This window comes from Podarcis cretensis (genome assembly GCF_951804945.1).
Source record: "Podarcis cretensis genome assembly, chromosome: 10".
NCBI lineage: Eukaryota > Metazoa > Chordata > Lepidosauria > Squamata > Lacertidae > Podarcis > Podarcis cretensis.
This window is the reverse complement of record NC_137179.1, coordinates 32681011-32707385: the sequence shown is the minus strand read 5'-3', so window position 1 is coordinate 32707385 and position 26375 is coordinate 32681011. Positions and strand designations below refer to the sequence as shown.

General features: G+C 43.1%; 2 protein-coding genes across 3 annotated transcripts in view; one reads left to right on the top strand and one right to left on the bottom strand.

The window, feature by feature from the left end:
* The window catches only part of LOC307225780 (cytochrome P450 2D14-like), a 46150-nt gene extending 28768 nt beyond the window's left edge, over nucleotides 1-17382 (bottom strand). The window contains exons 1-9 of one of the 2 annotated variants that reach the window (XM_079993937.1): nucleotides 17135-17382; nucleotides 13624-13795; nucleotides 12794-12946; nucleotides 10058-10218; nucleotides 8788-8961; nucleotides 7076-7217; nucleotides 5553-5740; nucleotides 4076-4217; nucleotides 2633-3618 (exon numbers count right to left, since the gene is read on the bottom strand). In XM_079993937.1, coding sequence (XP_079850063.1) covers nucleotides 3440-3618; nucleotides 4076-4217; nucleotides 5553-5740; nucleotides 7076-7217; nucleotides 8788-8961; nucleotides 10058-10218; nucleotides 12794-12946; nucleotides 13624-13795; nucleotides 17135-17359 — 1536 coding nt within the window. In that variant the 5' untranslated portion in view covers nucleotides 17360-17382 and the 3' untranslated portion in view covers nucleotides 2633-3439. Of the gene's footprint in view, nucleotides 1-2632; nucleotides 3619-4075; nucleotides 4218-5552; nucleotides 5741-7075; nucleotides 7218-8787; nucleotides 8962-10057; nucleotides 10219-12793; nucleotides 12947-13623; nucleotides 13796-17134 lie in introns of those variants that run through there. The other variant, XM_079993935.1, reaches the window with a different exon arrangement.
* Nucleotides 17383-19783: 2401 nt separating this feature from the next.
* Nucleotides 19784-23684, top strand: NDUFA6 (NADH:ubiquinone oxidoreductase subunit A6). Its single transcript, XM_079993966.1, has 3 exons — nucleotides 19784-19958; nucleotides 22584-22699; nucleotides 23478-23684. The coding sequence occupies exons 1-3, from the start codon at nucleotides 19817-19819 to the stop codon at nucleotides 23607-23609; spliced, it is 390 nt and encodes a 129-aa protein (XP_079850092.1). The 5' UTR covers nucleotides 19784-19816; the 3' UTR covers nucleotides 23610-23684.
* The last annotated feature ends 2691 nt before the right edge of the window (nucleotides 23685-26375 follow it).

The following is a 26375-nucleotide window of genomic DNA, read 5'->3' as shown; positions in this document are numbered from 1 at the left end:
CTCTGCTTAAAGACCTCCAAAGAAGGAGACTCCACCACATTCCTTGGCAGCAAATTCCACTGTCGAACAGCTCTTACTGTCAGGAAGTTCTTCCTAATGTTTAGGTGGAATCTTTTTTCTTGTAGTTTGGAACCATTGCTCCGTGTCCGCTTCTCTGGAGCAGCAGAAAACAACCTTTCTCCCTCCTCTATGTGACATGTCTGCTCAGAAGCTAATCCCACGGAATTGCCACATTAAAGAAATGACAGAGCAGCTGAAGTGGGAGTGGTGGCGGGGGCAGGGATTGTGTATAGCAGTGCTTACATTGCTTACAGTGCTAACCTAACTGTGCCTCCTCTGAAGTAAATCCACTGAGTTCAATGGGATTTATTCCCAGCAATTTACGGGTTCCGTGGCCATAGAGGAAACAGCTCTTGCCCTGAAGTAAATTGCTCAGTTCAATGTTCAGTGGAGATTGCTCCTGAATGAGCATAGAATTGCACCCTTAAATAAAGAATCTGATTGCCGTCCTTTAATGACTAGAAATTTTATCAATAAGTATTACAGTATCTATAATAAATGTGTTAAGTCTCGTGTTAATGTGTCATGGGACTCTGGTTGTTTTCTGCTATAGTGTAACACTGCTCCCTTTCAGTGGTACCTCAGGTTACATACGCTTCAGGTTACATACTTAACCCGAGGTACCACTGTACTTAATTCGTTCTGGAGGTCCGTTCTTAACCTGAAACTGTTCTTAACCTGAAGCACCACTTTAGCTAATGGGGCCTCCTTTTTTTTTTCAAAAAAATGATATTTTATTAAGTTTTAACAGTAAAAAGGTCAGTAAACAGAAGAAAAAACACAAGAAAAATACAAAAACACAAAAATACAGACATTTAACGTAGAAAAAAAGCAAAAATCCCTCTTTTTTAATTTCTCATCTTTAACTTATTTTCCTGCCTTCCCCCGCCTCCCTTTTTTGTATTCCATTTAAAAGTTGGTTCAGCAAATTCATATCCTGTTAGTTTGTCCTTAATTATTTTCCCTCACATATTATAGCTTCAGATTTTCATCTAATATCAATCCATTCTTACATATTCTTATTTTACCTTATTACTAGAACCCCTTCATTTCATTTCAATGTCATCAACATTCAAAAATTTTACAATGTTTTTGTAAATAGATTTTAATTTTTTTCCAATCTTCTTCCACCATCTCTTCTCCCTGGTCTTGGATTCTGCCCGCCATTTCCGCCATTTCCATGTAGTCCATTACTTGCATCTGCCATTCTTCCAGGGTGGGAGCTAATGGGGCCTCCTGCTGCCGCTGCGCTGCCGGAGCACGATTTCTGTTCTCATCCTGAAGCAAAGTTCTTAACCCGAGGTACTATTTCTGGGTTAGCGGAGTCTGTAACCTGAAGTGTATGTAACCTGGAGCGTATGTAACCTGAGGTACCACTGTAATAGGGTTTACATCCAAAGATGGGTGCGCTGGATTTTATCTGTTTATTTATGTGGTATGCTATGATTCAGAGCCAAAGAACAGCGTATTGGAATATGAGTAAATATTTCTACATGTGCCTTGTGATCTTCAATAAATTGATGTGTGAGTGCTTGTAGAGTTTTGTTGAATACTATCCAGATTGAGAGAAAAGTCTCAGGACGGAACACTGTTCTAATTGAGACAAGATTGAGGTTTACTGCGTCCTACACGCTGAGAGAGAATTTTATGAAGATGCTATATAGGTGGTATTTAACACCATCAAAACTAGCAAAAATGTATAGGAACACCTCAAAATGTTGTTGGAGATGTGGAGAGGCAGAAGGCACGATGCTACATATGTGGTGGAACTGTAGAAAAGTAAAGGAATTTTGGGAAACAGTTTACAACGAACTCAAAAAGATATTCAAGATTACCTTTGCAAAAACAAACAAACCTGAAGCCTTCCTTTTAGGCATAACAGACATGGATATACCAAAAAAGGTGAGGAAGTGATTTCTCTATGCCACTGTGGCAGCAAGAATTCTAATAGCTAGAAAGGAGGTGTAACACTGACTAAACTGGAGTTTGCAGAATTAGAAAAAATGATGGAAAATTAAGAGACTGGACTGAACAAACATTTATGAGGGAACGGGACATGTATACAAAGTATCTCAGAGAGCACTGCAAAAATCTGAACTCGTTGGCAGGCCTGGAGTGACTTCTGTAGGAAAGTAGAAAATTAAGAGAACTAAGATGTATTATTATTGATAAAGATAAGTGCGACAAACCAAAAAGTACTAAGGAACCATGATGGGGTGATGGGAAGCCGCCATAGAAGATATGTATTATGAAACTATTGTATCTTTCTGTAATGTGTTAAAGTGTTTTTGTTGACTGTTTTCTTTTGGAATCAATAAAGCGCTCTCTCTCTCTCTCATATATATATATATATATATATATATATATATATATATATATATATATATGAGATTTTCTGCAATCAAAAGAACAAAATCCACCTGGCTTTTAAATCTGCTGAAGACAGGAAAGTGAAATCACACTGGCCTTAACCAAGTTGTAGTAACAAAGGCAGGAAAGCACATAGTCATTCTTGGTGTGTGACAGGTATGAGCTGTGAATGCTAGCTGACATAAGAGTCTGGGAATCCAGCCATATTTACAGAGTTTAATTGGTAGCTTCAAAGTATTTACAGGAGTTCAAAGAACGACACCATCACGATCAGTCAGTTGCCTCGAATGGCACTTTCCGCTTCTTCCCCCAGCAGATCCACCTCCTAAGCCCAGCCCCCCTTCTTCCTCTGCTCTGAGAGTGGCTGGTTCCCAGAAATGGCCCTCCCCTCTCAGATTCATTGCCTCCCGACAGCCCTTTGTCTCCTTCCTCATCAGAAGAGCAACTGCTAATTAAAGGCACATGATCTCTGTAAATGCCCATTCTCTCCCCCCTCTCCTCCTTCTCTGCCTCCAATCCCCTGACAGTATGTCTATATTTTTATTTGTTGAATGCTGAATAATCTTATAGTCCACATACAAAAGCATCTTCTTAGCCATATACCTGTACAATGTACCATACAGGTAGACTGGTTGTATAACATTAGGGCCAAATTACATGCTACTTTTATGCATAGTTCCTAATGATTTATCATCTGGTTGTTATTACCTGTTATTATCCTCACCTCAGATCATGCTTTATATCCCTGCATTTCCCATTGTTGGTTTTTTTCCATTCTAACTCCTAAACTGTAGTTAGTTGATTCTGATTTTGAAATTTTATATGATTTTTATTGAATGTTTTTACATATGATTGTTGTAAAACGCCCTGATATTTTTCATGAATACTACTGTTTTATGAAATACATAAATATTTCTATTAATTTTAAAAACTGCTGTTCCTGGTTTCTGCTTTATAGTTGCTTTTGAGGTTGATGCTTAGATTGCTAGATATACTAAGCTTGGAAACATCATCTAGGAATGGCACAAATCTGGAAAGGGGCTGGATGAACTGTTAGGGCAAATAATCTTTCAGTCTTGGGCCTTGGATAGTTCGCAGGAATGCGAAAGGTGAAATGCTGCAGGAGGCTGGTGAAGAAGAGGAAGAGCTCCATTTTGGCCCATTGTTCTCCAGGGCAAGCATGACGACCTGTGTAAAAAGGATGCATAATACTTTGAGCATGAGATCAGGAGGAAGGACAGCACAGAACCCTCCCATTCTCTCTCTGAAACTTCAGTTCTAATCAGCTCATGTTGATTTTGAGCCCCTCCGACCCATGCCTGTGCTTTTAAGGGCTTGTCAGCCCATACTCCTTGAAATGCTAAGGAATAAAACTGTTTTGGTTGTTTGGTGTTAATTTATGTGACACTGAAAAGGGTGTGAAGACGAAAGCAGAGTGGGCAACCTGTGGCCCTTCAGATGTTCTTAAGCTCCTCTTCCCATCAGTCACAGCCAGCCAACATGAGCCTACACATGAGTCTCTTTTCAAGGCAGCTGATTATGGAGAACTGCTACTCTTGTTACCATGTGAGAAAGAGAAAGGAAGATAACAGGACAGCTTGCAACCTTTCCCCTTATACCTCAGCCATTCCTCTTTTGGATTTACCTAGAGAGAAAGGTAGGAAGGCCTCTCGCTTGACAAACTGCCCATCTGCATCCAGGAAATGCTCTGGGTAAAAGTCATGTGGCTTCTCCCACATTGTCTCATCCTTTAGCACAGAGGACAGATGATTAAAGACGACAGTCTCCTAAAATGGCAGAGAAACCAAGAGATTAGAATCCAATGCCAGCTTTATCTCATAGTTCTTTTTCTCAAAATGAAATGCATTATTATTATTATTATTATTATTATTATTATTATTATTATTAAATGCATTATATTTATGAAATTTGTATGCCACCCTTCATCTGGGATCACAGTGCAGTTCACAACATAAAAATACAAAATACATAAGAAGAACAAACCAAACCAGTAATCCAACTCTCACAAACACAGTTAAAAGGACATACAGTGGTACCACAGGTTAAGTACTTAATTCGTTACAGAGGTCCGTTCTTAACCTGAAACTGTTCTTAACCTGAAGCACCACTTTAGCTAATGGGGCCTCCTGCTACTGCCGTGCCGCCGGAGCCTGATTTCTGTTCTCATCCTGAAGCAAAGTTCTTAACCTGAAGCACTATTTCTGGGTTAGCGGAGTCTGTAACCTGAAGCGTATGTAACCTGAAGCGTATGTAACCTGAGGTACCACTGCAGAATGTTAATTGCCCAAAGGCCTAGTTAAAGAGAAACATTTTCTCCAGGCACCTAAATATAATGAAGGTGAGCCTCCCTAGGATGAGCATTCCACAAATAAGAAGGCACTGCAGAAAAGGCCCCTTCTCGTGTTGCCACAGTCTGGACCTCTCATGGAGTAATGTAATCACCACAAGAAATAAAATAGAGTTTTTATCTAAAGTTTGCTTGGTTTACAAGCTCTAATTCTTGTACTCATGAGGTTATCGGTGAGAAATGTTCCTGGCTATGCAGTGAAGAAAATGGATTGTTGGATTGACAGATGGCACTTCAGCTCGGTACCATAATGTCCTGACAGATGGTTGAGCCATATGATCAAGCCAATGAGGGTGACCTGGTGTTGGAGGGGGAAATGGCCACCTCAGCGGCAGCTTGGGAACTGAACTGGAAAACCTACTTAATTTGGCTTTTCTTTAGGGTGTCCCTATTTTCATCGGGGAAATGTTGGATGGTATGGAGTCATGTGATCCCTGAGCCAAGATGAGTAACAATACAACGTTTAGAGGACATCTGAAGGCAGACCTGTATACGGAAGTTTTTAAATGTTTAATGTTTTTATATATATTGGAAGCTGCCCAGAGTGGCTGGGGCAACCCAGTTAGATGGGTGAGTTATATATAATAAAACTATCATCATCATCATTACTATTATTATTATTATTCCAGCTCAATTGACTTCTGCTACTGTGAGCATCAAGATCTCTCACATGCTTCTTTATAAGTGATCAACCCAGTTCTGATGCAACAGCAATGATGTCCTTTTCTACAAGTGTGTTTTTCAGGGACTGTACCTTAGGAATAATGAACTTGCCGACCTCAGTATCTCTGTGTGTCGTATATGGAGCTGCAACAGGCAAAATATCAGCACAACGTTGAATTTCATGTATCACAGCGCAAGTATAAGGCAGTTTCAACTGATCTTCCATCGCAGGTGATCGTACCCTGCCAATCTCTTCATCAATTTCTTCTTGGACCCTTTCTGGAAATATTAATTTAGGAGTATTAATGCATTGCATATGTATCATAATCCTTCCAGTTCTCCAAGCTGATTGTAGCATGTTGTTTTTTATGGTTTCAACAGGTTTGGACACTATGAATTTTAACGCTGAGCAGAGATTTGAACTTGAGTCTCCAACTAAAGGTCTGCTGAATATCCTCAAAATAACTCAAATATTGATTCAGTCTTTAGCAGGTGGTAGTTTTATCTGATCCTATGAAATGCTGAAAAACAGCTGATTTGTATAGTCAACCTAGCTTCAATTCCACCACTATTTGCTTTGAGAAAGGTGAAAGATGCAAACAGATCAACAGCAGCATACAATATACAGTGGTGCCTCGCAAGACAAAAAGAATCCGTTCCGCGAGTCTCTTCGTCTAGCGGTTTTTTCGTCTTGCGAAGCAAGCCCATTAGCGGCTTAGCGGCTTAGCGCTATTAGCGGCTTAGCGGATAAGCGGATAAGCGGCTTAGAAAAAGGGGGGAAGGGAAAAAAACTCACAAGACATTTTCGTCTTGTGAAGCAAGCCCATAGGGAAATTCGTCTTGCGAAGCGCCTCCAAAACGGAAAACCCTTTCGTCTAGCGGGTTTTTCGTCTTGAGAGGCATTCATCTTGCGGGGCACCACTGTAAACCAAACAACACTGTGGGGAGCACTCTGTAAACTACTTAGAGGTTTTACTTACAATTAAGTGGTATACAAATGCTGTTAAATAAAAGAAAAGGTAGTGTTCAGCTGGGAACAAGAGATGGACCTGACAGTAATCAGGTGGGCAGAGATGGAGAGTAGACTAAGCCAGAAAACCTGGCATGGAAAGACATTTTAAGCTCTCTGCCTTGCTTACTGGGCTCTGGGAAACTCCTGTGTGAGCTGTACAGGCCTTTGAAAGATCTTGCAAGATCTGAAACAGTCCCATGAGATCCTGTGCCAGCTTGGAAGATAAAATTTCTCATGTGGCGGTAGTTACCGGAAGGTTGTTCTGACTATAAGCAATTTCGGCTTTACATGCTATCAACCCAAAACTTATCCCTCATAAAAGACATGATCCTACTGTATTAAGCAAAACAGCTTTGTTTTCCAAGTGCTTGGGTTCCAGTTGCTTTGCTTCTACTTTTGTTCATTTTATCATTGCTGTTATTATTTATATACTGATTTCTTAAGCCACTCCTCCTCCTGATTATTTTTGAATCCAAATCAGATATAAAGCAACAGCACAGCCCATGTAGCTAATTCTGCTCATTCTGCTGGACTGTCATCTAGCCTTCAAAAAGACAGATACCTCACAGGGTCTTGCATTTCCTCCAATACTGATCACTTACTCTGAACCTCAGGATGATCGACCATGTTCAACAGTCCCCAGAGCAAGGTGGAAGAAACTGTGTCAGTACCAGCCCCAAACAAGTCAAAAATGATATTGATAAGGTTTCGTTCATTAAAACTGTTCTCTGGTTTCCCTTTAGCCTGAAGGAAATGGAACAAGTTGGTCACTCACATGGAAAAAGCACAATACAATGTCACGTTTGTGAGAGAATAGTGTGTACTAATGATCTTTGCCCTTGTTATCAATAGTCTGCAAGATATGTATCAGACCGAAGTGAAGTGAATAGAGAAAAAGCTGCTCGGTTCCTTGAGAAATAGTGGGAAACTAGACATTTCCAAAAACTAGACATGGCTGTTGAAAAACATGGCAGCCCCCACCCCTAAGTAACATCTAATACAACCTAGCTCTTGTTTTGGCATAATTACACTGAGAAATCACCCCTCTCTTCCCACCCCACCCTCCAGTTCCAGAGAAACAACTGCTTAACATCTGCCAAGAGGCATCATAACTCAATGCACAAAGACAAGCTTGATTCCTGAGGCCACATATGCCTTTGTGCATGCATGGCTCAGCATCCAATATTACTAAAAGTCTCTTGGAAAATTAGACCTGAATTGTGCAGGGCTGAACGTCCCACTACATACTGAATTCCATCTTCGGTTGTTTGGTGGCAAGCAACACCAGTGCAAGGTATGAGGGGGCTCTTGGTGAAGAGCCCTTGACTCCCCCCGAGCACCACTCTTGCTGACCCTGTTGGAAAGTGTGCTGGGTGCAGGGGTGCCAACTTGAATAAAATATGGGGGGGGGGGCAAGTAAGCCCCACCCTGCATAATTGATTTCAAGACACAGCAAGTGCAGACACCAAGGGCTGGGTTAGGATATCACTCTATCTGTGTGCAAGTCCTGAAAAAGCCCCAGCAGAGAACTCCAAACTGGTGCATGTAGTATCTGTGGAGCTTGTGTATGGCCACTACACAAGCTGAGGCAGCACATGTAGTAGGGGTTGTTGAAATCAGTCGCCGCCAACCTGCCGGCCTCCACATGTCTTGAGGGCTGATGGAAACTGCAGGCCAAAATATCTGGAGGGTGGCAAGTGGGTGAAAGCTGAGTGCAGAGAAAGTGAAGCTCCTCCAGCCATGCAGATGGGCAGAAAGAGAGTGAAGGAGCCCAAAACTGTTTGCAGGTGGAAATGCAACAGTGAAGAAACGCTTCTAGCAGTCATTTGTGGAAACTGAGGGTACAGCCTTTGTGCTTTGTGGGGTTTGCCCTGAAGGAGTATCTGTTGGCTTCTGGTACGTTCTGCTTCTATATTTGTAAATACAGCAAGTATCACAGGTACTTCAACACTCCAGTGCTCTCAAATTCAAAAGGAAACTATGCCCTACTACTCTGCCCTGAGAACTCACCTCTCAGAAGCAGAAAAAAAACTTTGAAATCCTAAATGTTTGAACCATTTAATGGCAGAAGACCATTGCTCTGAATCATGCAGCACTGAGATGTGGACTGCAGGGGAAAGAAGGGAAGGCTCTATAATTTTCCTTCCTCCTCACAGACGTTTTCTTCCTCTGCTTTCTTACAAAGGAGGGGAGCTGTCTTGCAGTTGTACAGGCATAGTCTAGGTGGCACAAATTCTAAACAAAAGTAATCAATCCCAAGGAAGAAGTTGCAAAAGAAGCCCCAGAGGTTCTGAGCCCATAAATGTCTCCCCACCTTATCCATCTCATCCAGAAATGCATCAATCAAATCTCTTGGAAAGGTGGGATCTCTGGTTTTCTTATGTTCATTCACAATCTCTCTTAGGGTAGTGCTAACTTCTTCATAGCGTTTCTGCAGTTCACGATGAGGTCCAGGAAAACAGGAAAACCAGGATCCCGCAACAATAAGCTGGTGTAGCAGAAATCACAAAAGGAAGAGACATCCCGTTTTCAGATACAGAAGACATTTCTTAGACATTTCACTTGAAGGGAAATTGCATTCTAGTAGGAAGTTCCTAACTAGCTACTTCTTCACGCTTATGTGGCTTCATTCCCATTCCTCCCCCAATTCCTGCATTTGGTACATTTAAGGACTCTTGTTTGTTCCTATAGTTCACAATATAATGCCCTCTCCTTAGCCATAATTGGGAGGGGGATGTTAGGATATACAAGGGTCTCTGGTGATAATTTCAATAGGCAGGCAGTCTAACATAGGAAGGAGAAGGCAGTTCCTTCAAATATTCTATTCCCAAAACCTAAAGGGCTTCCAAGGTCAAGGTAGTGGAAGAAGTGCTTCACATTCCCCTGCTGCAGAACTTTCTAGTGGAGTCAATCTCAGCGTGTCTGGGTGATGAACACTGAAAGGGAGCCCCAGTTGCAAATGAACAATTGGGAGCTCCCTTAAGCTGTTGATTGTTCATTTGTAGCTGCATGATATCACATAAAACACCAGGTGGCAGGCAGGTCGCAACGGCCTCATGGGCCAATTTGGGTCACGTGCTAGGCTGAATTACCGTAGGTTGATGGGCTGGAGCTTTTTTGCATCTGTCAAAATACTAGTGGATGCTACTTTCTCCCATTTTATGTAATCTGATATGTTTATTATTTTGTTTATTATCATTTTGACCTCCTCCTTTTGTTTATACTTATTAGTAACATATTGGCAATTGTTTTTTTAATTAAAGGAATTGTTGTCTTTCTAATTTTCTTTTTAAAGTTGTATTATAAAAGGGTTTATTTTGCCTCTAATATTTTTCACAAACCACCTTTGACTTTGATTGCTTATGTTCATGTTTTAATCTTCCTGTATTTGTCTTTAGCTAGTGTTCTTCCCCTATCCCGTTTTCCCCTCAAGAATTCCAGGTTTTAGAGATATTTTGAAGGGTAGTCAAGGATGTGGTACCACACAAAACACACAGGCACAAGTCCTGCCCCTTTTCTATGTTGACCCATCAAACCCCAAATTGCTGTTTCCTTTTAATACCCAGACAAACGCATGACGGCACCTGGGGCAAATTTCTGGTTACTTCCTTCAAGATCTCCTGAAGTGGATGCATTATTTTCAGGAATTTCTCATCACTGTATTCAAAGCGGCCACCAAATGTTAGGGTGCAGATTATATTACTAACAGCCCTGTAGATGAGGATTTGTGGATCAAAAGGAGAACCTTGATGGGATGTAAGAACAATGAACAGATTAGAGGTATGTCATCATATATTGCCCATTTTTCATTCTACAGCCATTGTTTAGGCTGGTCTTCTCCAATTTGGCATCCTCCAAGTATCTTTGTCTTCAACACCTATCAGAAGAAGAAGAAGAAGAAGAAGAAGAAGAAGAAGAAGAAGAGTAGTAGTAGTAGTAGTAGTTTGGATTTGATATCCTGCCTTTCACTCCCCTTCAGGAGTATCAAAGCAGCTAACAATCTCCTTTCCATTCCTCCCCCACAACAAACACTCTGTGAGGTTAGTGGGGCTGAGAGACTTCAAAGAAGTGTGACTGGCCCAAGGTCACCCAGCAGCTACATGTGGAGGAGCGGAGACGCGAACCCGGTTCCCCAGATTACAAGACTACCGCTCTTAACCATTACACCACACTGCCTCTCACAGACCCAATCAGCACTGCCAATGGTCAGATAGGATGGAAGTTGTACAGCAGTTTTTGGAGTGCAGTTTTTGGAGGTTGATGTGGAAGTCTAAACAATAAAGAAAGCCTTCTGCCAGTGGTTCCCCGCAAGCACAGTCCCAAACATGAAGAAGCAATTTTCCATAATGTAATCCTATATGGCTAGGGACTGGATGTGAGCAGAGCCGATTGTGTGGGTCTTTCCTATGGAACTGGCAGCTCCTATATTGTTGCGCCATTCACAAAGCACTGAAAATTTCCATTAAAGATACAAATTAACAAAGATAAAAAGATCAAAAAGGTGTAGCAATCACATGCCACCAAGAACTATTTATTCACCCCTCAAAGAAGTTTTTAATTCCTGAGATCCTTTGCCACATAACACAGTTGAACAGCTGTATACCTCACAGCATCTAATCACCCCCACACTCCAACAATCCTTTCTCATAGCAGCCAGAACTGAGGAGGTCCTAAAAGAGCACTAACCATGTTGCTGTCAATACTGGTACATGGAAAAGAATTTGAAGTTCCCCAGATTCAATGGAAGAAGGACCTGACCAATTTTGTATGGCGGGGGGGGGGGAGCCCAGAATTAAATATAAAATCCTTACTGATGACAAAAAGATGGGAGGCTTTTCGCTACCAGGCTTGAAGTTGTATTATGAGGCGGCTTACCTAGTATGGTTGAAGGAAGGGATTGAATTGAAAAACACAGGAATCCTGGACCTAGAAGAACATGACCTTAGGAATGGCTGGCATAGCTAGCTATACTATGGCAAAACAAAAGCACACAAGGACTTTTTCAACCATGTAATAAGAAATCTGTACAATGTATGAAGGAGATACAGAGATCTCCTGGAAAGAAAAACACCTATGTGGATATCACCGACAGAAGCGGTGGCTGTCAAGAAGATGAATATGGGAGACAAATGGGGAACCTATAGAGATCTGGTGACCATCGAATAAGACGAAGTAGGACTTAAAGGAAGAGAAGAAACTTCAGAATTTGTGAGTGACTGGTTTCAAAACTTTCAAATTAACAAACTATTTAAAACAAACAACCTATTCCTCTAAGCGACACCAGTGGCAAGGACAGCATACATGAAAATGTGAAAAGAAAAGGCAAGACTGACAAAAGATTAGTGGCTGTTTAAACTAAGAATTTATAGAATCAGCCAATATGACAGCTATAATAAGAAATATGGATAAGAAAATAATAATAATAATAAGTGAGTGGGAATTACTAGAAACATATTTTTAAAAGAGTGGAATAATGTTAAATATCAAGCAGGGATAGATTTATGAACATCAGCAAAAAAGGGTAAAAGGAGATACAGTGGTACCTCGGGTTACAGATGCTTCAGGTTACAGACTCTGCTAACCCAGAAATAGTACCTCGGGTTAAGAACTTTGCTTCAGGATGAGAAGAGAAATCGTGCTCTGGCGGAAATTTAGGATGTCAAGGAAAGATAGGCTGGGAAGTCCTCTTATGATAGGAAATAACTAGAGATGTTTCATGGCTTTAATAGATAATTACCATTGTATTAGATGTTGTATTAGAGGCTCAAAAGAACTGATGGTGGGGGGAAACTAGAATAGCACAGTGAAAGAAATGAATGTTTGAAATGGAAAATGCAAACATGAAGGCAAAAAAAGGCATTCAATTTTATCATTTGTTTCTTGAATTGATATTATAGCTGTGTATCAAACTACACCTGTCACCCAGCTTACCAATGCCAGGAAGTTTGTGTTTCACCAGCAACTGCATTGCCAAGTGTCAATGGAACCATGGTATTTTTATGTATCTCTCTCTGTTCTTCTTGAATTTTCTTTTTGTCTGACCTTAATTCCCTCCCACCACTGTGTGTTTATATTGTCTGCTCATTTAGGTTTGCACTCAGTGCATCTCAGAAAGAGGACTCTAATCCTTGAAAGCATATGCCATAATAAATTTTGCATTCTTTATAGTGCTGCAAAATTATTAGTCATCATCTTACATGCTTCAAAAATGAAATATGAGAAGATATTGAGATGGGAATGAGCTTTATAGAATCCTCTTAGCGTTTTTGCATCAAATGAGATTCCACAGCAGGAAGAATGTCCCCAACAATGAGATGTACCTTCTTTGGATTTGAACTCAGAGCACAAGTATCCAGCTTCTTCAGACACTCTTTCTTCAAGCGTTGGCTTCCCCTTCACAAAGTTCTTGAGGAGGGAGACAAAGAATCGCTTCTGCTCCCTCCAGCCATTGTCGCATGTTGCTACTACTATTCCTGAGGTTTGTAAAATAAAATAAATATGCATATAATGTAAAATAATATATTATTTAAAATAAATATTAATTTATATATTATGTAGAATAGGTTCATGGCAGTTTACCATTTGTCTAAAGAACTAGTTAATTCTTTGCATTTGTTATTGTTTGTTGTTGTTTTTAAAAATGAAGACTAGTAGTGTCCGCATTAGATTGCTGGCCCATTCTTCTGGCCTTGGGAGTCCATAGACAACGGCAGAGACTGAACAACATTTGCTGCCTGCCATCTTGTGCTGACAGCCAGCCAGCAGGTAGTAGCTGTCCTGCTCACTTGTATGATTAACTTGCAAATAAATCTTCAAACGCTTCTAGTCCACCTTCCTGTCCCTATCTCTGTTAGTTGTTTACAGCTGAGTGAAAGAAGAACGAACTCCTCAAAAATCCCCCTGACATGTCATATGAATATGTATCTTCTCCCAGGCAATGGAGTCTTTCATTTACAACCTGAAGTGCCATCCTGGCCCACTTGCAGGCCTGCTCACTTGCTGCTTGTTTCTCCTACTCTCCTGATTCTTTTTTTCCATCATTTTTCCATCCTCTCCAAATTCTCCCTTCCTCAGCTACTTTTGTATGTGAGGGGAGATGGGTCACAATCCTGCTGCATATTCAGTCCACCAGGGTATCAGCTATACTCACCTCCACAATTCTTTCCACGGTTTATTAGATTCAGCAGTGGAACTGCTGTTCGGTCAACAAAGTTCTCAGGGTTTTGTCCCAGGGTCTCCTTTATCGTCTTGAACCCACTCAGGATGACCATATTTCGCCATCCAAACTGCAGAAAGATGACTGGTCCAAACTTTTTTTCCAGCTTTAATCAATAGGAAGGAAAGGGGGAAAATTATCCAGGGGGAAAGGACAATAAAAGTAGGGAAGGTATAATGTTGCAGCACAATATATATGGGAAATTCCAGAAAGCACAGACATATTTCAGGCTTGAGGTGTTTAATCAAAAATGTTTAATCATTTCCCCAGAATATATCTACAGAAGACTAGTTTTCCCGGGGGGGGGGGAGAGGAGAACCCAAGGATATGATAAAGCAAAAATGAACATTTCAATGAGAATTAGAGATACCGTACTACAAAATCATTTAGCCCAAGCTGATGTATTTCCCACACTTTGGACAAACAAAATGGCTCTAGCTCGTCCCAATTATTTGTCAAACTTGTTGTTGTTGTTTAGTTGTTTAGTCGTGTCCGACTCTTCGTGACCCCATGGACCAGAGCACGCCAGGCCCTCCTGTCTTCCACTGCCTCCCGCAGTTTGGTCAAATTTACAGTAGCTTTGAGAACACTATCCAACCATCTCGTCCTCTGTCATCTTCTTCTCCTTGTGCCCTCCATCTTACCCAACATCAGGGTCTTTTCCAGGGAGTCTTCTCTTCTCATGAGGTGGCCAAAGTATTAGAGCCTCAAACTTGGTCAAACTTGGTCACCCCCAAATTTAGAAAGGCATTTACGCAAGCCAAATTCATTGTATTGCCACCCGCACTATTGGAAGGCAGATACAAAAAGATTCCCCATGGTGAGAGGTTCTGTCCAAACTTTTTTTTCCAGCTTTAATCAATAGGAAGGAAAGGGGGAAAATTATCCAGGGGGAAAGGACAATAAAAGTAGGGAAGGTATAATGTTGCAGCACAATATATATGGGAAATTCCAGAAAGCACAAACTAATTACAAGCTTGAAATGTTTCAGAAAAATATTCATTTCCCAGGAATATGTTGTTATGAGTTTGTTGGGGGCGGCCAGATCCCCCTAAATTCTTTAATGTAGTAAACGTTACAATTTAGCGAATTATTTTCAGCATTAAGGGAAGATATCAATGCAGTCCTAAAATACAGGTTATACTGTACTAATTTTCCTGTGGCAGCAGCAACAGCAGTGCTAGCAAAGCCCTTCACTTCCACCTCTGACCTCTTTGCAGAGGGAAGGGGTAGAGAGCCTCACTTGGTGGCTGGGGGGCGCAGGGGTGGTCAGACACTGGGGTTGCTGTTGTGCATGCTACAGACTCCTTCCTTTTGGTTGAGGAGGAATGAAAATGCATCATGTAAACAAAGTAACCCTTGGGGACTTTTTAAAATGGTTCATAAAAAGACCAATGTAGCAACGCAATGCCGAACTTAAAGGAAAGTTATCCTTACTACCGTAATCCCAATTCTCTCAGACTAGACATTGGTAGCAGGGCTGTGTCAAAAATTAATTTTCTCTGTGTGTGTGTGTGTCTGCCAATCTGCATCAGTTAATGAGAACAAAAACTGTAGCGGAATATTGTTCAATATGATGGAGGGGGTCGGCATTCTAGTACATCCACTACCTGCCCTGTAGCCTTAGGCTGAAGAACAGGTAATAACTAGCTGGCTGACTAATTAAATAATCCTAAGAGCTTATGAAAGGAACATTTCGTACAAAGATTTCCATAATAAAGGACAAAAGTGGAAAGGACCTAACAGAAGCAGAAGACATCAAGAAGAGGTGGCAAGAATACACAGAGGAATTATAGCAGAAAGAAACGGATGTCTCATATACCCCAGGTAGTGTGGTTGCTGACCTTGAGCCAGACATCCTGGAGAGTGAAGTCAAATGGGCCTTAGAAAGCACTGCAAATAACAAGGCCAGTGGAAGTGATGGTATTCCAGCTGAACTATTTAAAATTTTAAAAGATGATGCTGTTAAGGTGCTACACTCAATATGCCAGCAAGTTTGGAAAACTCAGCAGTGGCCAGAAGATTGGAGAAGATCAGTCTACATCCCAATCCCAAAGAAGGGCAGTGCCAAAGAATGCTCCAACTATCGCACAATTGCACTCATTTCACATGCTAGCAAGGTTATGCTTAAAATTCTACAAGGAAGGCTCAAGCAGTATGTGGACCGAGAACTCCCAGAAGTGCAAGCTGGATTTAGAAGAGGCAGAGGAACCAGAGACCAAATTGCAAACATGCGCTGGATTATGGAGAAAGCTAGAGAGTTCCAGAAAGACATTTACTTCTGCTTCATTGACTATGCAAAAGCCTTTGACTGTGTCGACCATGGCAAACAATGGCAAGTTCTTAAATAAATGGGAGTGCCTGATCACCTCATCTGTCTCCTGAGAAATCTCTATGTGGGACAAGAAGCTACAGTTAGAACTGGATATGGAACAACTGATTGGTTCAAAATTGGGAAAGGAATACGACAAGGCTGCATTTTGTCTCCCTGCTTATTTAACTTATATGCAGAATTCATCATGCGAAAGGCTGGGCTGGATGAATCCCTAGCCGGAATTAAGATTGCCGGAAGAAATATCAACAACCTCAGATATGCAGATGACACAACCTTGATGGCAGAAAGTGAGGAGGAATTAAAGAACCTTTTATTGAGGGTGAAAGAGGAGAGTGCAAAATATGGTCTGAAGCTCAACATCAAAAAAACGAAGATCATGGCTACTGGTCCCATCACCTCCTGGCAAATAGAAGGGGAAGAAATGGAGGCAGTGAGAGATTTTACTTTCTTGGGCTCCATGATCACTGCAGATGGTGACAGCAGCCACGAAATTAAAAGACGCCTGCTTCTTGGGAGAAGGGCAATGACAGGCCTAGACAGCATCTTGAGAAGTAGAGACATCACCTTGCCAACAAAGGTCCGTATAGTTAAAGCTATGGTTTTCCCAGTAGTGATGTATGGAAGTGAGAGCTGGACCATAAAGAAGGCTGATCGCCGAAGAATTGATGCTTTTGAATTATGGTGCTGGAGGAGACTCTTGAGAGTCCCATGGACTGCAAGAAGATCAAACCTCTCCATTCTGAAGGAAATCAGCCCTGAGTGCTCACTGGAAGGACAGATTGTGAAGCTGAGGCTCCAGTACTTTGGCCACCTCATGAGAAGAGAAGACTCCCTGGAGAAGACCCTGATGTTGGGAAAGATGGAGGGCACAAGGAGAAGGGGGCGACAGAGGGCGAGATGGTTGGATAGTGTTTTCGAGGTTACCAGCATGAGTCTGACCAAGCTGCGGGGGGCAGTGGAGGACAGGAGTGCCTGGCGTTCTCTGGTCCATGGGGTCACGAAGAGTCGGACACGACTAAACGACTAAACAACAACAACAACAAAGAGCTTGGCTAATGCAATCATTCAGTAGCATGCAGTGTCCTCAGAGATGGTGCAGCCAGTACTTACATCTTGAACAGATTTATGTGGGTTCTTTACATCTAGCAGTAGCGAGTTCCCAATGAAAGGCAGAGGGGTGGGTCCTGGTGGCCAGCGGCTGCTTCTCTTCCTCCGCTTGAGGTAATCAAGCAGCAGAGCAAGTAGTATAAGAGACAAGGCCAGAGCTGGGAGGTTGTTGTGGCAGCAGGAGAGTTTGCTCCCCAGCCAAGAGATGGAAGCCGTGATCCCAGCCATTGGAAGCTTCCCCTTCCCTCCACTTTCTCTCTCCCCAACTCTGCAGGCTGGCAGTGTTCTTGCCTCTGCTGGTTTCTCTATTTCTCCTTTTTTATTTATTCTCTGCTTTGAATCACTGTAGGAACATGATGTGCCACTATTAATAGGGTTATCTTAAAAAGTACACAAGCGCTTTAATACTGTAAATGAGCAATTGCACAAGGACTGAAAGTCCAGTGTACAAGTGAAAAGTTCAGCTAATCAAATTGAACCTTTGTAGATCAGATAAGGAAGGTCTTCACATGATATGAAGTTGAATTTAGGTAAGTCATTGAACCTAGTAGAGAATCCTCTGATGAGGGTTATACAGCTCTGATAGATGGTTTGGAAGACGATCACTTTCAGAGAGATATGGAATACAAGGATGGTCTTGGATTCTGGTCAAGGATAAGAGGTGGATCAACCAGCTTCCAACATGTGTCCAGCTGAGTCCGTAAGCCCCTCCTTTTCAGTTTTCCTTTCTGCCGTGCTCCAATAGGCAGTACTTCAATGGAGTTCTGCCGTCTTTTACAATGGCATTTTTGGCATCCACCAAACTTTTATTTGACTATTTCTTTATTATTATTATTATTAATGCATTTTCCATTGTTTGGTACATACATTCTATGAATATCTTTATTTGACTCATAATTTGCAACTTCCCCATCAGTCCCTCCATGGCCTCTGATTTATTCCTTATTATGCAGCATATCCTCTTACACCACCCATTATCAACCTACCCATTATCCTATTTGCTGCTTACAGCTCTCACATGGTCATTCCTACTTGAAAGTTTATTTATACCTCTTTAGATACTCTCCAGTGTTTCCACTACTTCCTTATCTTTGTCTCTTCTTGATATCTTATTTTTGCTGTCATCGTAGCTAGCTCCACATACTCTATTTAAACTGCCACTCTTCTTTTGCTGGGGTTTCTTTCTCTTTCCATATTTGTGCATATATGATTCCTGCAGTGGTGGTTGCATAGAGGAAGAGACAAAGTACCTTCTGGGGAATTTCACCATTATTCTTAATAGGAAGGCCTCTGGTTTTTTTTTTTTTTTTGGGGGGGGGGAATCCTTAAAATATTTTTGTTGTTGTTGTTTTAGTCGTTTAGTCGTTCCGACTCTTCGTGACCCCATGGACTAGAGCACGCCAGGCACTTCTGTCTTCGAGAACACTATCCAGCCATCTCGTCCTCTGTCGTCCCCTTTTTCTCTTTCCCAACATCAGGGTCTTTTCCAGGGAGTCTTCTCTTCTCATGAGGTGGCCAAAGTATTGGAGCCTCAGCTTCACAATCTGTCCTTCCAGTGAGCACTCAGGGCTGATTTCTTTAAGAATGGAGAGGTTTGATCTTCTTGCAGTCCATGGGACTCTCAAGAGTCTCCTCCAACACCATAATTCAAAAGCATCAATTCTTCGGCGATCAGCCTTCTTTACGGTCCAGCTTTCACTTCCATACATCACTACTGGGAAAACCATAGCTTTTACTATACAGACCTTTGTTGGCATGCTAATATACATAGAAATATTTTTAGTTCTATGTAAATCATTTCCCATACTTTTTGGCCTGCTTACACAACCACCATGTGTGAAAGAAGGTGCCCTCTATCGTTTGGCATTTCCAGGATAATTTGGATCCTTTTAAAAAACATATTTAAGAGTTTGCTTGGAGTCAAATACCATCTATACATCATCTATAGATTTTCCTTTAGTGTGTAGCTCATCTCACTTTATTGGCCAAAGGAGACGGAGTACGGCTTCCGGGTCATGTGGCCAGCATGACTAAGCCGCTTCTGGCAAACCAGAGCAGCACACGGAAACGCCGTTTACCTTCCCACCGGAGCAGTACCTATTAATCTACTTGCACTTTGATGCGCTTTCGAACTGCTAGGTTGGCAGGAGCAGGGACCGAGCAACGGGAGCTCACCCCGTCACGGGGATTCGAACCGCCAACCTTCTGATCAGCAATTCCTAGGCTCTGTGGTTTAACCCACAGCGTTATACATAATCTCTACCAAACTCTCATTTCTCTATGTATTGTGGCCAATATCAATTGCCCAATGAATTATAGTTGCTTTTATCATCTCATCTTTTGTTGCCAACTCTATAAATTTTTTATAAATCTTTGAGACTAATTTCTCATTATTTCATAATGGAGCTCTTTCGAACCATCTTCTGAAAAACCTTTTTTCTTTATCTTTTATTTAAACATTTCATTCAATTGGTGATAATGAAACCAAGAAGAAAGAGCGCGCGACCCCCATCCTCAAGGACGAAACCCGGAAGGCTTCGCCAGTCCACCCTCCCACCGCCCAATGGCTGGCGAGCCTTGAAGAAACAGCACAGCTCTCAGCCAATGGCACTCGAGCGCCCTCGAACTCTGTACAGAAAACATCCGCGCGGGTATGGGTAGGCGGGGCGTCTCAGGCCGAGCAAGATGGCGGCGCCCGGAGCCGGGAAGGTAGCGGCGGCGGCCGCGAGGGCAGCTGTCAAGCCGATCTTCAGCCGGGACTTGGCGGAGGCCAAACGGCGCGTGCGAGAACTGTATAGGGCTTGGTACCGAGAAATACCAAACACTGGTGAGGAGGCGCGGCTGCAGGCGAGCGACCTCCGCCTCAAGGTCGCGCCCGAGGGGGACGGGCGGGAGGGCGTCGTCGCGGGCTGCGCCCCCTCCCCAAATTTCCCCGGACTCCCTTTCCTTTGAGGCCGCTGTCGAGAGAGTGGCCTGCTCAGAACTAAATCAAGGGCCGGGAAGGCTTCCCTGCTTCGACTGCTTCCCCACTTCCCAGTCGTGTCACCTCCTCTCTGACACTTCGGGTCCCGCCATCCCAGCCTCCGGCGCATCCTGCCATGGATGTAGTTGGCACCCTGATCTTCACTAGCGACTGCGAGTACCCAAGGAAGGGTTGGTTCAGCGTTAGCGGCGGTTATATGATACTAAGATGGTGTGCCTTGGATCCATTCAGGATATCTGCCCACCAGTGGCCTGCGGTGACATTTGTGGTAGGGGAACAATTAGGCCAGGGGTCAGCAGACTTTTATCAGCAGAGGGCAGGTCCACTGTCCCTCAGGCGGCAGACTGTATTTTGAAAATAATAATAATGAATGAATTCCTATGCGCCACAAATAACCCAGAGATGCATTTTAAATAAAAGCACACATTCTACTCATGTAAAAACACGCCATTTCCCGGACCGTCCGTGAGCTGGATTTAGAAGGCGATTGGGCTGGATCTGGCCTCCGGGCCTTAGTTTGCCTACCCGTGAATTAGGGCGCCAATGTGCACCCACTCCAGGGGGCAGGGTAAGGGTAGGAGGACAAACATGAGGTTTACTCAAGAGCCGCTGCTAAGGATGCAGCTGTGGCAGCTATGTAAAGCCTGAATTCTCCCCTTCAAACTCAAGCTGCCTGATTATTATTATTATTATTATTATTATTATTATTATTATTATTTAAACAGCTACTCCTGCACTGTATCAGCTACCATAAAAATGTACAGTTCTTAAAAAGAGCCCCTTTATAAAGACCTGCTTGTGACATCAGGGTTGTTCTGTGCCCTTTCTCCTCCTCATCCCCTAAGTGGTGATGGTTGGGGTCCCCTGGCTGGCCTCTGCACAGCTGGGTGCCTCAACAAAAAGAAGGCCCTGTTTTTTACCTTCAGGGTGGGAAGTGGTCTCTGCCCCACGTGCATCACATCGGATGTTTTGCGTGCTGTGGGCTGTGCTGCTGCTGTTCGCTGTTTGGCATAGGCAGTTTAGATCTTGTTGGGAATTGCTTGCTTTCTGGCACAAAGCTCAAGTCTTTTACAAAATAAACCCAAGGAGCTGCTCCCCATTGATCCTGGCTGCAACCTGGAGGAAGGGAAGTGCTATTGAGCCGAAGGGGGGCTACTTCTGAGTAAACATGAAGAGGATTGGGCTACGAGTCCAGCTGCCCACTCCTATTTGCTGTGCTTTGCAATGGTGCAAGCTCTCCTTCAACCTGGTTTTGTGTGGGGAAGGGGTCCCAGCTGCATCACCCTGTCCTCTGCACCCTGCAGTTGGAATTGAAGGACTTTTAAAATCCAGCAGCTCCAAATGTTGACGCAAGAGCTGCATTTTTCAAGATGCAGGCAGAGCGGGAAAGATGCCCTATCCATGGCCAGGACTGGAGGATTATCCTGCCGCCCTACACATGCCCGGGAGAGAAGCTGTGCCTGTCTCCCTCACAGCCCCACTCACTAGCGTTCTCTCTGGCCCAAGCTGGTTGAGCCAAGCCGCCGGACGAGACCTGATAACTGTGCTGCCCACCCAGGCGGAGGAAGGGTGGCTCCTGAGGCTGAGGCCAGCCTTCGAGGTGCTCCTTTTCCCAGCCATTGCAGGGTTGCCACTATGCCCCCCTGGCTGCCTTGCAAGGCTGGGATCCGGGGAGGGTGGCAGCGAGTTGCACAAAGTTGCTTACCTTCATGGTCGTCCTCTGATTAAGCGCCGCCCACACTATTTGTGTGTAGCAAAGCATGGGCGGTGCATGCTCAGATGAGGAGGAAAGTGGATTCTTAGAGTCCCCCCCCCCTCGTGTTTTCTACCTAATGAGCATACCGTGTGTCTGTTAGAGAGGCTTGGATCAAGGATCCACTTCCCTACGCATCTGGGCATGTGCTGACACCAACCAGGACAAAGGACTACAAAGAGTGTAGCTCCGTGCAAGGAGTGCAACCCTCTGAGCAGCTTGAGTAGAGCAGCTAAACAAAGAAAGAGGCTAAGCAAGTAAAGTTCAAGGAGGGCTAGAGGAAGAGAAGGAAGGAGGAGGGAGCATGGAGGGAGGTGTGTGAATATTTTACCAGGAACTTTGGGGATTAGGCTAGTTCCTCCATTCCATGGACTGCATGCCACTGGTGCCAACCCTGGTGGCATGTATGGGGTAGTTCTTATGGAGAATGGTGTTGGTTCACACTACAATTTGGGAGTAACAGTTATATGTCACGAAAGCTTGAAGGACCTTGCTCATGACAGCTGTGGGCTTTTGTCTTTCCAGTAACTTAATGAGTTGTTAACACCTATTAGATCTTCCGTTTAATTAGAGCTCGCTTTCCATGGAATGGAACAAAACAGCCCACTAGTTGAACTGTGTTCAATTGGAGGCAGTAAATGTGTAAAAAGTAACTTTTTAAGTTAAGACCTAACACTCATTTTCTCACCCATTATTATTTTTTGCTTATCATCTAGTGCATCTATACCAGCTGGACATCTCAGTGAAACAGGGCCGGGATAAGGTGCGAGAGTTGTTCATGAAGAATGCCCATGCCACAGACCCTCGAGTTATTGATATGCTCGTTATTAAGGTAAATTAAATAACATTTCCCTTAAATTCAAAGCAAGCATAGGATGTCTCGTATATAGAGATAAAAAGCAAAAGTAGTTTTCAGACCCCTGTAGAAATGGAGAAGGGGGTGAAAGCCCATAATAGACTTAAGAGAATGCCTCTTTCCATCATAAATGATACATGACTTTTTCTTTATGAAAGCTAAACTGTGTCTTGCAATATAGGTGCGTCTCTAAACGTGGGGTTTCAAACGCTGTGTCATCACAGAAACAATCCATATTCATGTGGTCTTATCCAAATTTAGGTAACTTAGGGGAGACTTGGGAGAGCCTGCTTATGTCCTCCCTGGCACAACTGGCTTGCCCCAGAGTGCTGATCAGTTATGCCTTCTTTACGGTACAGTAGTGCCACCATCATGGAGCATATGAGACTATAGTTTTACTATATACCAAAGGAATCTGTCCAAATCTAAATCTGAAGTGGCAGAATCTTTTAAAATACCTCCCCATCTGCTGTGTCTGCCTTGCCCCCAATCTTTAAAAGTATTTTGAGTCAGTAGCAATGTGATTAGGACAATACCTTTGCCTACAGCTCACTATCTATTTCTTCAAGCATACAGCATGTAATGCAAGGGTTTCACAACAAACCTCCACTGTCATGTTGTGTCCACTAATTTGGTTCTTAAAAATCCCAATTTCATAGAAACCTGATAGTTGTGCCTACCCTGTATTAGCATTATAAATTATTGTAGTAACAGGCCAATTTAAACACCTTTCTTCCTTTTCTGTCTGATATAGGGTAAAATGGAACTCCAAGAGACTATTCACGTATGGAAACAACGGACCCATTTAATGAGGTATTTTCATGAGACAGAATCGCCACGACCCAAGGACTTCCTGTCCAAGTTCTATGCAGGCCATGACCCATGAACTAAATGAACTTTGTGGAGTTGTGATACTGTATGTTCGTCTGCTTCTGTTCCAAATAAAGCCCTGTATATTGAAGAGCTCTTCAGCTGGGAGGTAGCCATGCTGGTACTCTCTGTTCCATACTGGTTCTGAATTCTTGGTGCAGATGCTTCAGCCATTCTTGATTTCTTTCATGCATGATCTGCTTATGATAGCCTGGGTGTGCAGTACCCTTGTTGAAACTGGTACCTAAAAAACAGTACTGGAGTACCTAAAAAACATGCTGGAGTCCTATGCACATATACTTCAAAGTTAGTCCCATTTGAATAAAGTTAAAATGATTCGGTACTCAAAAGAACAAAGAGGTTAGAAGTCTGTGTGGGAAAGATTGTGTTCAATAGTAGAATACAGTGGTACCTCCGGTTGCAAACGGGATCCGTTCCAGAGCTCCAGTCGCATCCCGAGGAATTCGCAACCGGAGGTGCTGCTTCTGCGCATGGAGCGTAGGGTGCTTCTGCACACGTGCATGCGGCAAAACCTGGAAAAATACTTCCGGGTTTGCCGCGTACGTAATCCAAATGATATGTAATCGGAGGTGAACTCAAGTAGAGGTACCACTGTATATGTACTTTCACGGGACGCAGGCGGCACTGTGGTCTAAGCCACTGAGCCTCTTGGGCATGCCGATTGGAGGTTCAGTGGTTTGAATCCACACAATAGGGTGACCTCCCATTGCACTGTCCCAATTTCTGCCAACCTAGCAGTTCGAAAGCACACTAGTGCAAGTAGATAAATAGGTACTGCTGTAGCGGGAAGGTAAACAGCGTTTCTGTGTGCTCTGGCTTCCGTCATGGTATTCCGTTGCGCCAGAAGCAGTTTAGTCATGAGGGCCACATGACCCGGAAAGCTGTCTGGACAAACACTGACTCTCTTGGCCTGAAGCAAGATGAGTGCCGCAACCCATAGTCACCTTTGACTGGACTTAACCATCCAGGGGTCCTCTACCTTTTACCATATGTACTTCAATCCAGGATGCATTGGCTCCGATAAAATCATAAAGATTTGGTTCAAGAATGTACTATTAATAGTTGAACATGTATTTTTCCAGAAAGAGAAACCTGGAACACATTAATGGAGTTTTCCAAACGCTTAAAACGTAAGTGGTAACCCTTGGGCTATCAAAAGGCAGTTGATGTATTACAATGGGCTTTTCTTGCTTCCCGGAGTCCTCCCCCAGAAAACCTGGAACCCACTACTGGGTACTGGGTGTCTTGCCTTACCATGAGTGTATAATACATTTACTGTAATACCATTAAGTAAAACAGCACTAAACTGGTGAGTAGTTTTATCAATCCAACTGTTAACTCTACAGCCTGGGTGCCCCTGCCCTTGGAAAGACTCGTAAGCCAAACCTGAGCAATCTTGAGAATAATCTGGCAGCAAATAAATAGCTCACTTTTATCCTGCCTGCTTTCTTTGTGCAGATAGTTTTGCCTAATTTCTGTTACTGTCCTTGAAATACTATTACCACACTGACGCTTTCCTGAGGAATGATTTCTTAGGCTATTGAGTCTTCCACCTGCCTTGCAGCAACATTTCTTTAATTCAGCAACCAGAAAGCAGCTAGCCATTAAGCCGCCTTGATTACACTTATGAGTTTGTAGCCTAAGGCTTCCAAAAATTTCCTTTGCTTGCCAGGAGAGTTATTTTGGGACTTCCTCCCCCCTCATTCCGTCTAAGAAAGCTGAGCCCTATTCCAACCATCCCAAATACAAGTGTAAAAAAATGACACCTATTATGCAAGTAGTTTAATGCTCCTTAACCCAACTTTCATGGTTATTTAATACAGTGGTACCTCAGGATGTGAACTGGATCCATTCTGGAGCCCTGTTCGCGTCCCGAACGGAACGTGACAGTGCGTCTGCGCATGCGCGGGTTGCATTTCGTCACTACCGTGCATGTGCGTGACATCATTTTGAGCGTCTGTGCATGCACAAGCGGTGAAACCCGGAAGTAACACGCTCCGTTACTTCCAGGTTGCCGCAGAGTGCAACTCGAACGCGCTCAACCAGAAGCGCATTCAACTCAAGGTATGACTGTACTGTATTCCTTCCCTCTACGCAAGGGAGCCCTCCTGTGGTAGAACTGCATGCAGCAGCACTGCTGTGCCCTCTAGTTGTTCCTTCTTCAAAAGCTCCCACAAGAAAATCCTCTTTTTCTAAAATAAGAGAGTAGTAACGTCCCCAATTGCTCTGAACAATGTTCAAGAATACAAAATCCTATTCTGTACAAATTATGCAAGTAGGATCATACGTACAATTATTTCATAGCAGGGCTAGCAAACATGGCATAAGCCAGGGCTGAATGAGGCATGCGTACTGAAAAGTGACAGTCCATTTTTGAATCCACAGACTCTAATCCCATTGACCTTCAGAGCATAAGAAAAACATGTGGTACAAATAAAAATAATGTTTAGGTAAATTGATGATACAGGAAGCAATTCCTCTTTGTCAAATGTTAAGTTAATTTTATCAGAACTTAGACTTGCATGCATCTCTGAACTTTGCAAGGTGTCATGAACTCAAGATACCACTTATCAGTCAATACTGTAACATGTCAAGTTCAAAAAGTTATGGCATAATCATTTACTGTACAGTGGTGCCCCGCAAGACGAACGCCTCGTAAGACGGAAAACCCGCTAGACGCGCAAAACGAATTTCCCTATGGGCTTGTTTCGCAAGACGAAAATGTCTTGCGAGTTCCTGCGGGGTTTTTCCCTCCCCCCCC